This window comes from Strigops habroptila, chromosome 5 (assembly GCF_004027225.2).
Source record: "Strigops habroptila isolate Jane chromosome 5, bStrHab1.2.pri, whole genome shotgun sequence".
Lineage (NCBI taxonomy): Eukaryota > Metazoa > Chordata > Aves > Psittaciformes > Psittacidae > Strigops > Strigops habroptila.
In genome coordinates this window covers 46,558,183-46,573,373 of record NC_044281.2, presented here as the reverse complement: position 1 = coordinate 46,573,373, position 15,191 = coordinate 46,558,183, and the positions used below count along the sequence as shown (strand labels likewise).

At 37.7% G+C, this 15,191-nt stretch overlaps 1 protein-coding gene across 3 annotated transcripts in view; it reads left to right on the top strand.

Annotated features, from left to right (window-relative positions):
• Positions 1 to 15,191, top strand: part of ARHGAP15 (Rho GTPase activating protein 15) — a 338,762-nt gene that overhangs the window by 42,322 nt on the left and 281,249 nt on the right. For 2 of the 3 annotated variants that reach the window (XM_030488811.1, XM_030488809.1), the window contains exon 3: positions 11,411 to 11,485. The exons of the other annotated variant lie outside the window; for it this stretch is intronic. In XM_030488811.1, the coding sequence (XP_030344671.1) occupies positions 11,411 to 11,485 (75 nt within the window). The remainder of the gene's footprint in view (positions 1 to 11,410; positions 11,486 to 15,191) is intronic. 3 annotated transcript variants of the gene reach the window in all.

Sequence of the window (15,191 nt, the reverse complement as noted above, 5' to 3'; positions counted from 1 at the left end):
GCCTGTAACCTTCCATTCCGACACTCCAGACATAGGAGCCATCCCACCATGTTTCTGTGATACCAATGACATCATATCCCCATAGCCTTGCACACATCTCTAATTCCTCTTGCTTGTTCCCCATACTAAGGACATTTGTACAGAGGCATCTGAGCCGAGCTCCAAATGAAGCCGACTCAACGGCTGAAGCAGCTGAAATATCTCTACATCGTTCCAAGCACTTATTATAGGTGCTGGCAATTGACCGGGAGTGTTGGGATGGATCAATGCTCCCCTCCCCCAACACATCTAGTTTAAAGCTTTCTTGACCACAATGGCAAGTCTCCTACCAAAACAGCTCTTCCCCTTCTTTGTCAGACCAGCTCCACCAGCCTCCAGTAGACCTGGCCTCCCAAATGGAGCCCCATGTTCTAAATATCCAAACCCCTGACTATGGCACCACTGTTCTAACCATTTGTTAACCTGCCAAATGCACCTAGCTTTTTTAAGGTCATCCCCTTTGTCCTGGAGAATCGATGAAACAACTATCTGAGCTCCAGAGTCCCTAATCACCTCTCCCAGGGCTCTGTAGTCCTTCTTAATGTTCTCCAGGCTACTGCTATCTATATCTCTAGCACCCACATGGACCACTAGAAGGGGGTAATAGTCAGCAGGACTTACTAGAGCAGGCAGCCTCTCAGCAACATCCCTGATCCGAGCCCTTGGCAGGCAACACACGTCCCTCGAGACTGGGTCAGGCCGACAGATGGGTGTCTCTGTGCCTTTCAAAACAGAGTTCCCTGCTACTATGACCCTCTGCTTTTTCCTGGAGGCACCAGTAGTGATCCTTTCCTGGAGGCACCAGTAGTGATCCTCTTTACTGGTGCATCAGCAGGATGCTCACTAGGTGTGGTGGGTGTTTTCTTGTTAGCCCCATGCAGAACTGTGAAGTGTTTCTGGGTGGGCACATAGGATTTAGGAGGAAGTCCCTTGCTGTTAACTGTCCTCTTCCTCCTTTTTTTGTTGGCTTTTCTTGTTACTAATTCCCAGCTTCCTGGGTTGCTGCCCTTTGTCTGTGAAGGGCAAATAATGAAATGGCATTCAAGCAATATGGACAATAATATTTTGCAATTGTAGTTCTTACTTTGCCAAGACACAAATGGATGACAATTTTTTTTTCTTTTTAAACTGTGACAAAGAATCACATCAAGAACCCTGAAGCCCAATACAAACTTGAAGACCTAATTTTGTCATATAAAAAACCCCAAACAAACCCTAACCTTTGTATTATAGTACTTTTACTGTGTCAGCAGGTTTTGGTAAATGTGCTAGGATATTAACGTTGTGTGAGATGAAGGCAGATTGCAAGTGGAGAATCCCAGAGCTGGGTAACAATATGAGCAATCACTGCTTTTCTACCTAGTTTGCTGTAAATTTGTGATTAAATATAAATCTGAGAACTCTCAAAGGAAGAGTGAAAAAAAGTTAAGCTTTTAAATATTTTCTTTCTTCTCCTGGCTGAATACTGTGACACCACATAGAATAAGAAGGAGTTGTCCTGCTAACTGACCTTTGCAAAATCACCCATTTGTTTAAAAAGCTACCTGAAATAGATCAGTTATTATCTTGATTATTCTATATCTTTCATGTTAGTGCTTACAATGGCACCTGGGAAAATCTGTTTGAAAACTTTGCTTCATTATTTCTTCTGCTGTGTATGTACTTTGGTCCTCTGAACATTGCTAATAAGCAAAACTGATTTTTTTAAAAAGAGATTACAGGTTGTGAGGATACGAGAGACTAATATGAGCCAACAACAGGGCTGGGGAAAAAAAATCACATGCTTACTCCAGTTATAAGTGCAAAGGGAAGGGAGAGCAGGTGGCAAGTTGGCCATCTAGATATTGTCAATCTGACAGGTATCGAAGTGGTTCTGTATTACAGTCTCAAATTTTGGTCTCTGAATAGTTTTTAATAAAATTTAGCTGTGGGGTTGTCATCCATGACCTGTATTAGAAGATATTCCTTCCAATCACATTAAAAATGTACTTTGTGAAAATTCCTCTACTGAAAAACCAAAGGATTTTCCATTGTAAAAGCCAATGTTTTACCTCTGTGTTGCCTGGAATCAGCAACCTCAAAGTTAGAAAGGTGGTAGTCTTAGCGGTTTTTTTCCCTTCATATTAAAGAAATTGAACTAAGCTTGGAAGTCATAGCAAAATAGTTTTTATTCAGATTCTTTGATTTTTTTTGTCACTGGATTTTCATAATGACTTTTTTTGGCTTGTGTTCCTTATAAATCTAATTTCATTCTGGAGCCAGGACCTTTTCACTGATCCTGTGAAACTTGGACACAACGATTTGACAATATGTCCAGACCAAAACAGTTCAAGTAGTCACACATGACTGATTCGGCGGAGCATGCTCAAAGACAAGGCTGATGTATCCTTGCAGCAAACAATTCTCTAGGGTAGGGACAGCGTGCTCAAATCCAGTCACCCCAGAGTAAACACTAAGTTAGACACAGCTTAAATGTGCCTTTGAGCACAGGCTTCCACTGCTGACTAGATGACAACCCCAAGCCAGGCTGCAGATCCAGCCATGCCATAGCTTTTATATCTCTTTCCAACCCGCTAGCAAACGTCCATAATCATTAGAGCAGTACTGGGGTGCACTCAGCACGGGGAAGGGGAAAAAGAAAGAGAAAGGTACTTGTTAGACTAATTTTTTTTATTTTTTTAATGGGTATTTGCAACTTATTTTATGAATTTTCCATTAGTGTTTGTAAGTGTGATAAGTTTGTTTGTCAGAGTGTTGGCAGAAAGGAAGATTCCTGGAAGATTCCATTGGAAATATTCTCTGCTGCAGAGAGATCTCTGATTTTCTTCTCATTCCTTCTTTTAAAAGTTTCAATCACCTAATGAAAGAGCAGAAACTACAGTATGTAACTTTTTTAATGGCTCCCATACAGTGTATGAAGGGCAGTTAAAAAACTATGAATGGCCTGTAAAAATACAATGGGATTTTTATGGGCATATAAAGTTGTTCAAATAATTCCAATTAAAATTTTAAATGCATTATTGTGGAATAGTTAACAAAAATCATATTTTAAAGTAGCTTATTACTTAAAGTAATAAAATTGCAATTGTGTGATTAGCTGCTAATCAAACTATATTTCAGAAAGAAATGATATTTTAATTTTAACATTGTAACTTTTTCCTAAGATATCTGCAATAAAGCTGGATTTTGGACTCAGGAAAAAAAAAAAAAGAGTTTTTCTTCTCTACTAATTTTTATTAATAAAAATCCCTTGCTACCAAGTAGTGTTTTCTCAGTCATTATTTCAAAGGGCAATGACACAAAATAAAATTACTTTTAGTTATTAAGTTAAAAAAATTAAAAAAATTAAAAATTAAAATTACTTTTTTCATTATCTACCTTTACTGGTGTCATTGTTTACTATGTAATATTTTCTACAGTATTGAATATATGGAATATGCATTGAAGGTAAAAAATTTTAGGCAGGTCTGGGTTTGATTCACACTAGTTTCAGTATGATATGCCTTTGATTTTTATGCACTATGGCCACTGAGTGATGCGCAGTGCCCAGGGTATTTTTAAGCTACGCTGGGTATCAGAGGCACAGTAGCTTGGAAAGCAAAACAAACTAGGCTGTGATCTGGTTCAGATGTTTGAGCCATCTTTTTTCAAGTTAGCATGGATGTTCCTCCACTGCCACTGCCATTGACAATGTAGAGCATATTCTTGTACAAGAATCCTTGGAAATTCTTTGTATCATTCCATTCTCCCTCCCCTCCTTCCCTTGCCCCCAAACAGATTTCCCCCCACTTCCTTTGTATTTCTGGCACATATATGTCCACAGGTGTTATTAAGTATAGGGTAGCATGTGGTGTCCATGCTTCAGTGCTATTGCAGAAGAAGGACTTCCTACAGGAAAAAAATGATCACTTTCAGTATTTTGCAGGCTGCCCATCTAAGCCCATCATTGCCTGGCATCTACACACTGAGGGCAAGGATCCAGCGAACTTGTGAGTGGGCACCATGCCATCTGAACAGATGGGCATGGAAGTAGGCAGCCAGTAGACCATGTATGTGCATCAACTGTGGGTGTTGAGGGCAAGATTCCCAGTGGAGAATGTCCAAACAGCTGTCTGGCCTGAGCCAACATGCCTACGACCAAGCAAAAGCGCCATCCCTAAATCCTGCTGAGTTGGATTAACCTTCAAAAATAAAAATTGCTTCTGCAGTAGCATAAGGTGAGTTTTTGGCTTGTTTAAATCTGAAAGAAAGAATTAGGTAGGCAGGATAAAGAGATGCACTAGCATGGTGTCCCCTAGACAGAACTGAACATTTTTCTAGGAATATTAATATCATTTTATACAAGGGTATTTCTATGGTATACAGTAACTGATGACTTGCAGGAGTGTGACATCAATGTTAATTACGCTCTTTCAGTTAAGACAGTCCTTTCAGGAGAAACGAGGCTTTTGAGTGCATGTTGATTGTAGTGTATGTTCTGGATGTGATCGTGTAAAGACAATTCTATTGGATTTTTTTTTTTTCCTCACATTTACTTACTAAGTTTTAATGATTGTTTGCTTGCCTCTTACCCTGAGAATACCATTCTGGGGTACAATCTCAGGTCAGATTTGCTGGCACAATTTGCTGTCATAGCTGGATTTTCATATTTATTGTCTTTATTTTTCTAAGATCAAAGGGGACATGAAAAGGTAATCTATCATTATTCTCTGTATCAACATATATTTTTACCTTTTATAGACATAACATCAAAGAACTCATTTTTTGCAGACGTAGATGTTGGAGGCGAAAAGCAGATAAATACTGATGTCTATGAATATTTGTTCCTGCTGTTTTTACTCCATGTTTCCTCTATCATTGGTGCATACCCATCTGTAATTTTACCAAAGCATCTGCAGTAGTTATGATTAATATATTTTAATATCATGGTGAACCAAAAGTAACAACTGCATGATAAATAGAAAAATATGAATAGGAGACTTATCAATATATTATATTTTATAATATACATTTTTATGGCTAGATGAATACTTGTCACAGTGTGCATGTTGCTGTATTTTGTTACACATTACAGGCTGTAACAGAAAAGGTTAGTACAAATACATAAAAAATCTCACTTTAAATGTTCTTTCCTTGAACCAATGAATATTGTGTTTAATACAATTACAGCATATTGAAGCTTTGTGATAAAGTTCCATTTTGATTTCCAGTTGGAAATCCTGTGGATTAGAGACAATGCAGCTGTTGGTCCCTTTGTGATAGTTTGGTCCCCAGGTACAAGAATTTGGGTGACCCACAGTCAGATTCAGAGCAGTCTTAGGACTTCTTGAACTCATACGGATGGTAAGAGCCTGTGGTAGTTGTGTCCTCTTCTACCCAAAGTTTTGTCAGATCTCCTGCTGCTGAAAAGGCTAAAAATGAAGCCAACTACATCAGCTGTGAACACCTCAAAGCAAGGATGAATTGGACAAATTTTGAAGTCCATTTGAGTAGCTATAAAGAGGAACAACAGGGTCCCCACTCTGAGGAAAATCAGTTCCTGGGAAACAGAAAGCCATTAATGGAGAAAAGCACCTAGTATCTGATCTAGGCTTGTCTTTGGAGTTAAAATATTATCCCAAACTGAATAGCTCAATTTTGGATCCTGTCCCTAACAATCTGGGGAAAGAAGATGACATAGTTTCAAAGAGACCATGCTTTGTAATCAAACTCATGATTGTTTATTCTCTGTGATCAGAGATTCAGTTCATCTTAACACTGGCTGAAATTTAAACTAGGATCTGAATAATTATTTTGCTCTTATTCCATGAATGAAGTGGCTGAATAAATCAGGATACTCCCAGAGTAACAGTGCCACGGTGCATGTCTACAGCAAGTCCTGAAGCCAGGGAGCAAGCCCTGATTAAATTGCCTTGATAAAAAATACCCACCTTCACAGGCTCGAATACAAAGGAGGACCCTCGCACTGTGGGAAAGGTCTATAGGATTCTGATTTATAAGGGAGCAAGAGGTCAAGGGGAGCAAAACCACTATCATTATTTTCACAGGCTCTGGAGATCTGAACTGAGTATAGAGGGCAGTGTGCTCAAAGGGAGACATGCAGGGGAATGCAACACAATCCTGCTTTCTCTTTTTATTTTTTTTTCTTTTCTTCCTTCCTTCCTCCACTGATTTCAGTCTGCAGATTCTGCTGAGAGTATGTCATATGTAACAAACCTGTAAGAGCTGTGAAGTGGTTTTCTTATTAAATGATGCATAGAGTGATTATCTGGTCTGTAGCCAGCACACAAAAGCTCCATCCATGCAAGTTCCTATGCCTGAGCAAAGCGTTTGGTAACTTGCATAGTAACAAGCTTTCAGAGGTCTGGGGATGGAGGGTGAGGAGCAAATGTGGGCTGGTGGGGGTTAGGACTGAAATTACATTGTGTCTATCTCTCCCTACAGGCCTTAGGGACAAAAAGCAGAGTGCACTAGTGTCACGTTCTGTGCCTTGTAGTCTCTGTTACCTTTTCTTCTGAAGAAATCTCTTTGGGACAGCAAGGATGAAAATGACCCCAAACATATGGTTCTGATGTAATCCTTTGGAGGATGGTGTTAGGAGAGCTTCAGAGCAAGCCAGGAGCACCAGTGTCTACAGCTTTAGGCAAGGAGCCCACTAGAATACAGGAGCTTTCCCTGGGGGTGAATGGGGCTTTCTGCTGAGCTATTGTGCACCGAGAGCAATAGCAGCAGCAGGTCAGGGTCAGACGGGAAGGGGATTGCTCTCTCTGTTCCTTGACAGCCTCTATTTCTTGCGGATGGACTGAAAACGCTTATCTGCTGAGACGACAAAGGAGCATCTCTGAATGGGGAGCTCCAGATTATCTCAGTGCTTTTCACAGCAGAAGAAAAACCATACCAAAGCAGAGCTGTTTCCAAACAATTTCAGTAGATAACAGTGGACTTGCCATAATGCCCAAGACTGGATCTTTAAAACAAAACAAATCACTTTGAGCACGGCAGTCGGTGAAATGTTACAAGATTTTCCTTTCTCTTGCCATTGCCTAGGTGTCTTTCAAGGGATGGGGCCATTAAGCAATGCTACAATACGTTTTTGTAAAGTTTCTCTATCTAAGCAATTATGAGCTGTCACCGCAGTATGGCAGTGACTGGGAATGAAATGACCACAGATGTCTCTAAATCAGGTATCACCCCTCCTTCTCTGTTGAGGGAATGGTTTTCACAAAAGTTTATGTCACTAGTTTGTACTTTCATTGCAAACTTTCAAGCTGCCACCAGTAAGTTCGATCCTATAAAGAATGAAGTGTTCTGGCCCTGGTCCAGAAAAATACTTAAGCCCATTGCAGAGTGCTTTGCTGGATCAGGTCCAGAGCGGAACAACATGCAGTAGTAGGGGCTCAACAGTAGGCGCTTTCTCTCTTTTTTGGGTGTTTATAAAGAAGTCTCCACAAATGTGATTGCAGTCAGTAGGATGAAGAAAAACAATAGCTAGACCCCTAAAAAGAAAGGTCAAAGCATGAACAGCATGACAAATTTTTTTTGGTAGAAATCTAACAAACCCTCCATGAGAACCTTCTTCTTGGTGGAGCAGTACAGTGACTGAACGAGAACACAGCAGGTAGATGTCATCCCAGGGTTTCTTGTTCAAAGCAGAGCTCTGCTGCACCAGGCTTTGCTTTTTCGAGCAAACCATGTGTTTTTGCAGGCTGCTTGTAGGTGACCTTTGTAGGGAAATAATCTGTGGTGAATAATTTATTTGATAATCTTGGAAACCACCTAGAAAGTTCTTACAGTTATCTTAGTTATTTAGGGATACAAGTGAATTCAGAATGATATTTCAGGAAATAATTAATTATCTGTGCTTTGCACTAGAGCAGCCTGTCTGAGCCTTTTGAAAAATGCTACTTGGTTTTGTTAGGTTTGGTTGAAATCAAAAAGAAGTATGCTGCTTCTCACTGACTAGATGAATTAGGTCAGAAATACGCTTGTAATGAGAAATAAAATCCAAATAAGTCCTCCAAGTCTCTTTTTAAATCAATGCCACACTGTTTGAAGAGAGTAGCAATGAGTTAGGGGTGATGAATTCCCAGAAAAAGGAGGGAGAATTTAAATAAATAAATGAAATAAAACATCAGGTTATAGTACTTTACTTCAGCGTTAAAACAACAGTTGTCAGATGGTTGTCCCTTCTCGCCAGGATACCAGGCATATGTAATGGAGGCTTTGCCTTTGTAGAAAGGATGATGATGGATTAGTGCTTAGATACTGAAATAACTCTGGTAGGAGATAGATATCCTTTAGCTAAGGGAAAGGGGGGTTGCTGAAGCTGAATTTAACAAACCCAGACTTTCCCACAGGCTTGCAAGCGCTTGCAGAGTGGATTTTTAATGCTGCAGGTGACATTGTTGCTGACTGAAGAATGTTCATCAAATCAGAAAACTGCTGATAAGCTGCCTTTCCCAAAAAGGGATCTCACAAACTTCTGTAAATCTCTGCCTTTCATCATACCCTGGGAGGTGAGGTAGAGGACTTGTGACAGATACTATTTAGGTTTTTCTTTAGTTTATTAGGGTAATTGGATAAAGCTATAGAGGAAAAAAAAAATCTCAAAACACCTCCTTTATGGTTTATCTATTAAAAACTCAATGAAAGAATGAAAATAATTGAGCCTACACTTCACTTTGAATATTTTGGTTCACCACTGAAAATTGCAAGTATATTGAAAAATGAGTGTATTTACTACTGTCTCCCAGGTTCTGCTAAGAACAGTAACTTTGAACTGAATATATCATGAAGGAAGTGATATAACTAACGCCTTCAGCAATATTTGTAAAATACATTTAAGATCAAATTTGTAGAAGACATGCTGAAATTTTATAAAATCAGTCTTAAAGAATGTATTGCCTCTGTTGTTGCTGGATTTTTTTGAAGCTATTTTGATTCATTTTTTTTTAAAGTTCTATTACTAAACCAAAAGGCTGATAAAAATGAGTAAGAAATTTATTAAAGTTTCCATTAGTTCAATTTTTAAGCCAAATATTTGGGGTGTTTTTCTAGAAAAACTTGATCTTAGCTTACATAGCTGTGGATTTTGGTTGTATTTGTGTAACTAGATTCAGACTTTGGAGCTTTAGTACTTTCCTGTGTGAGACTGGTCATTGTTGGGCTACAAAGTAAAGTAATTTCTTTGATTTTTGCCCTAAAAAACCCCACTTACCTTTTTAACAAAAGTATCACATTAAATTTCACCCTGTACCCATGCAGTTTTCCTTAACATTTCTGCTTTGTGTACAGGAAAGAGGTTTTAAACCACATAATATCATCCACAACTGGAATTTTTTTTTTTTTTTACCCTTTCATATTTCCTGGAAATCTTGCTATTGCCTTTTTATTACACCACCAGTAATAATTTGCTAGTACTATAGAAATGGTACTTTTTACCATTTCCTTTCTTCATTTGGTTGTAGATGGATTTAGTGCTTCTGAAGTGTTCTTAGCATGTATCAAATGTGAGCATTTCCTTTGCTAATGCTCTGATTGCTGAACCAAAGACCAGCCCAAAAGCTCTCATCAGTGTGGTACACTTCACAAAGGTGCATATGGGGCTTCCAACAGTACGATGCAGATGGGAATCCAACGTATGATTCCTGGTGAGAGCAGCTGAATGTTGAAACAGGTACTGTGGAGTAGTGGTGTCCTTTATTTAATTTGGATGAGTGAAAACGTATTTTAGAAAGCATCACTGGGCAATATGCTCTGTTGTATGTTAAGGAATAATTAGAATGGGGGATCTGGGTAAGAAAGTATTCCTGTGATCTAAACCTGAATAGTTGGTTGTATGTCTTAAACGCTGTAGAAACTTCAGAGTTGTTGAACAGTAAAGATAAAGATAAATGGAATTAATTTCTTTTGAATTTATATACATGTCTCTGCCTACATTACTATTAAGTTCCATTCAAAATCTAAACAGAAAGACTGCAATCTTAGAAGTTCTCTCAGTAGCATCAGCAAATCATTCTTGTTTACCCTACATGCTAATAAAACAGGAGCATGACACTCTTGAAAACAACATTGCAAAATACATAAAATGTGGTCTGACATTTTTTTTTTCCCCAAAGGAGGTACTGCCGCTATCTAAAGTATTTCTTATGAAAGCTCGATTGCTTAAGATGCAGAATATTAAGAGAGAAAAACACTTTAGGACACAGCCATGTCACCAGCTGTTACCCACCCTTAATGAAATTGTTAAGTGATATTCTTCATAAATAGGTCGGAGAAACTTTTGAATTGTGAAGAATGTTTTCTCTCTTTCTTTGAAATGTTTGTAGTAATTTTAGAACTGGTAATTCATTAAGCTCATTATCTCTGACTAGGAGAGTAGAGCAATATCTAGGATATAGATTTCAAGGCTTAAAAATGTTAGTGCTTACAAATAAACATGAAAGCAATGTGTGGAGAAAAAATATGGGATCATAATATGCTTAACTGTTTTTTGAGTGTGGCCTTCTGGATTAATTAAGAACATTTTCTACATTCAGACACTTGAGTATAAACAGAATACATTATTACTTTTGGTTAACTCTGTTTTAATAGGGAAAAAGAGAATTCATTATGATGAACACAGTAGAAACTAGTTGAGACTGTATTTTGATGTTTGGTTTTTGGCTTCACTTAAAAGAGGAAGTAATCACTGAATTTTACAGGATTCCAACTCCAAATTATATTATTATTTTATTATTGACTGACATTGAATTTAAACAGTAAAATTTCTTTATATTGGCTTCTTCCTACAAAAGAGGGAGCTGGAGGAGATCAGGACTTGGTACTTAGGAAAAATTGTAGAATCAGAGTCCAGTATTGCTACAGCCTTCCAGTCATGGAGATTTTAGAAATAGCCTTTAAAGCAGTTTAAACGTGCTGGATATGTTGTGTGATTATTCCCAATTATATTCTAGTTTCTTCATTGACTTGCTTTGTGGCCTTGAGGTTATAATTAGCATATTTTCAATTTCTGTAAAATGGAACCTAACTAGTTAAACAACTTTTGAGAATCACGATGGAAAAATCATAATTTAAAATTACTATTATTGGTTGATTAACTTTTTGGTAAAGTTGCCAATGTAACATCACAATGAAACACATTTATACCAGAGATGTTTAGCATTTAGTTGCTATACATTTCATATACACAAGGCTCAGGGAACACCAGTTTTCACAGAAATGTGGTACTGAAAGTAACCAGGTTTCCAAAAACTCTATCCAATGCAAGCTGTGCATGCCCAGTAATTAGATTTGTTGTTCCATTTTTACCTGTATGTGTTTGAATCTCTTTGAATTTACTTCCTTACTTTTTTTTTTTTTTTTTTTTTAGGTAAGTCGTCATAGAAGAAATCATTCCCAGCATAACTTAACACTTGCAGACATCGTTAGTACACAGGACCACACAGTAAGCAATTGTTCTCTAGAACTGATAAATCATTCTTGTTATTTTAAATGTTTATAATTTAGATGTTACACATGCTTTACTAAAGAATAAATACATCAGGCTTTGGATGCCTCAAAATGTTAAGGGATTTGAGGGACTTGATCAATCACTAAAAAGAATAATTTCAGAAGGTACAAAGCAATTCATATAGCTTGACTTTGTTGTTAAGTAGATTGTACCAGACTGATGTTTCATCACTATTAATACCTGGTATAAAAGAATACAACCATGTTTTTGTCCCGTCTTTGCTCATATTAAAGTATTTCTAATATTAATGTCAATTTTTATAAGTAAAAATGATCAAAAACTTTAACAAAATTTTCTTTGACATTAAAAGAATCTAGGGGGAATGAGAAGCATGGAGGTTTTTCTACTAAAAAAAAAAAGCAAATGAATATGCAAATACAGATTCATCAAAGAAATGTTGGTATCAGTGGTACTTTTCCCTACACAAACTTTTTAGGATTAGGTATGTTCAGAAGCTTTGAATTCTTGCAACTAAGGAAATTATAGAACGTATATGTGATATAGTGATAATTACTTTTCCTTATAGTTTTTAATACTGTTAGCCTACAAGAGTCTTTTAAAAAAAATTCTTATTTAGAAACTCAAATATTTACATATGCATACTCTCATCTTTAGTATTTTTCTAAAATCAAATACAACCAAAAAAGAAACAAAGGAAAAAAAAAACAACAAACCAACCACCCCAAATTACAAAAAAAAACCCCAAAACCCCACTACAAACCCCCACATAATAATTCAATTTTCTTATTTCTATGCTAACTCTTCAGGGCATTTTGGGTCATTTTCTCAATCTTCCAGATGTTTAAAAGGTGCAGGAAGGGCAGCAGCTTAGCAACAAATAATGATATTTATGGAGACAGAAACAACAAAGCATTAACATTAAGATATAGCTGGTTTTTTTTTAATTTAAGATCATTCATTTGCATAAGTATTGTAAATTGATTCTTAGCAGTCTTCGAAGTATTTTCTTGAAAATCAGTAGAACAGAAAAGGGGATATTAGCAGATGTTAAGTGACAGGAATATAGCACTCCAGAGTTTACACAAATATTGGGATCATACTAGAAATCTTTTTATTTGTCCTTGTGGTAAAGTTATTTTGCAATTTTATAAATGCCTTTTATAGTAATTACAGAAAAAACTGTGTGCATCATCAATTAATGAAGACCATGCTATTTTTTTTAAAGACAGCACCTGTGGTTATTCAGTTAAAGCAATATATATATGAAAGTTAAATTGCATAGCACTGAGAGGTCTCATTAACTGAAGATCTTGTATTTTTTTGCTGCTTAATTTTGAACCATTTAATTCATAACAAATGGTGAATTTGAGCTATGTAATTTAAATCAGGATATTTTATATGCCCAATATTTGATAGTGGATTCAATAACCTAGCTCAACACAATTATTGGGAAAATATGATTGAGCTGCAACGTTTTCATCTGCAATCACATCTAAGTTAAAACTTCCCAAAAGGTGAGAACAGAGATGATTCAGATTGGATGTTGAAAATCTTATTTGCCTTTGGTTTTGGATTGGTTAAAATAACAGTGTGGGAAAGGTGGTTCATAAACTTTGAAAGCATGAGATCTTGGGTCTGATTCAGAGAAGCAATCAACAGCTTCTCTGAATGGTTAGTCAATGCTCCTTCCAGTTTCTGTTTCCAGACGAAAAGAAATATGAAGAATAGCAACCTTTCTTATGTTATTTAACCTCTCTGATGCTGGCCATGCCCCAAGTTTTATGCTACAAAAATGAAGGTTTAGAAGGGGAATGAAAATATCAAAAGATGTAAAGTAAATTTGATTTTAAAAAAAAAAAAAAAGTAGGTGGAGGTGGGGATTAAGTCTTATTTTAGCTCTGATAATTCATTCATCCATTACTAGATAAATAGTGACATTACTCTGCACAATAATCCCTACACACTTTCTCTCTGCATTTTCTATGGCAATGATCTGCATGACAGGAATTTGCATGAGATAAGTACAAATTATAGAAAATGCAGACATTAATCCTCGTGTAGCCATATGAGAATGTTACTTAAATCATTGTCCACAAACCTACAGACCTTTTCATAGATACAAACAGGAAATTATGCAGTATATATTTCATTATACGCTGTATACCAGCAACAGAAAAAAAATCTAAGGAAATAATTAAACACATATGCTGTTAATATGATTTTTTAATAGTCAAAATAACAGATATACTTGATTTAAAAATCCTTATGTTACCTGTTAAAGCATGTTAAAGTGTGTCACCTTCCACTAGACCAGGTTGTCAAAGCCCTGTCCAACCTGGCCTTGAACGCTGCCAGAGATGGGGCATCCACAGCTTCTCTGAGCAACCTGTGCCAGTGCCTCATCACCCTCATGGTGAAGAACTTCTTCCTTATATCTAATCCAAATCTACCCTTTTTCAGTATAAAGCCATTCCCCCTTGTCCTATTAATACATGCACTTGTAAAAGACCTCTCTCCAGCTTTCTTATCATCCCCTTTATGTACAGAGAGGCTGCTCTAAGGTCTCCCTGGAGCCTTGTCTTCTCCAGCTGGAACAAGCCCAGCTCTCTCAGCCTGCCTCCATAGCAGAGGTGCTCCAGTCCTCGGAGCATCCTTATGGGCCTCCACTGGACTGGTTCCAAGAGGTCCACATCCCTTTTATGTTGGTGGCCCTAGAGCTGAATACTATACTCCAGTTGAGGTCTCATGAGAGCAGAGGGGCAAAATCACTTCCTCGACCTGCTGGCCATGTTTCTTTTGACGTGTCCCAGCAAACAGTTGTCTTTCTGGGCTGCAGGTGCACACTGCTGGGTTATGTTGAGCTTCTCATCGACCAAGAAACACAAAGTCCTTCTCTTCAGGGCTGCTTTCCACCCATTCTCCATCCAGCCTGCATTCATGCTTGGGATTGCCCAAACCCAGGTTCAGGCCTTGCACTTGGCCTGCTTGAACTACTTGAACGTTTTCATGGGCCCACTTCTCAGCCATGTCAAGGTGCCTCTGGATGGCATCCCTTCCCTCCAGTGTGTCAACTGCACCACACAGCTTGGTGTCATCAGCAAACTTGCTGAGGGCGCATCAATTCCACTGTCCATGTTGCTGACAAATATGTTAAACAACACTGATCCCAATACCAACCTCAAGAAACATCACTCATCACTGGTCTGTAAGGACCTCTGGCTTAAGGAAAATGGTCAGAAATGTGGAGGAAAAGTAAACAACCCTAGGACTTGCTTCTGATATGCCAAAACTCAAGCATAAAATTGGTACCCTACAACCAAGTATCGCAGCCTTGCGCATACTGGCAGAGTCCTTAGCCTGTTCTGACACCATGGAACAGGGACCAGGTTTCAGTGATATCAATCACAACATATGGGATCTTCAAAGATGGTATCAGGTTGCTAATATCACATCTGCTTTGTATAGGTAATAGCTAAGGTCTTTGCCTTTTTAGGTGTATTTTGGAAAATGTGCAACACAGCTGTGTTTTCCTTTGTAATAATTCCCCTTTCAGCTTGTATGTCAAGAATTAACAGAACTGCTTAGTTTGGTTTTCTGCACCATACTATGAGACCATTCAGTTCAGCTGGAAATTTGAAGACAAATACTCCCAGCTCAAGGCTGCACACACTCCAATGAA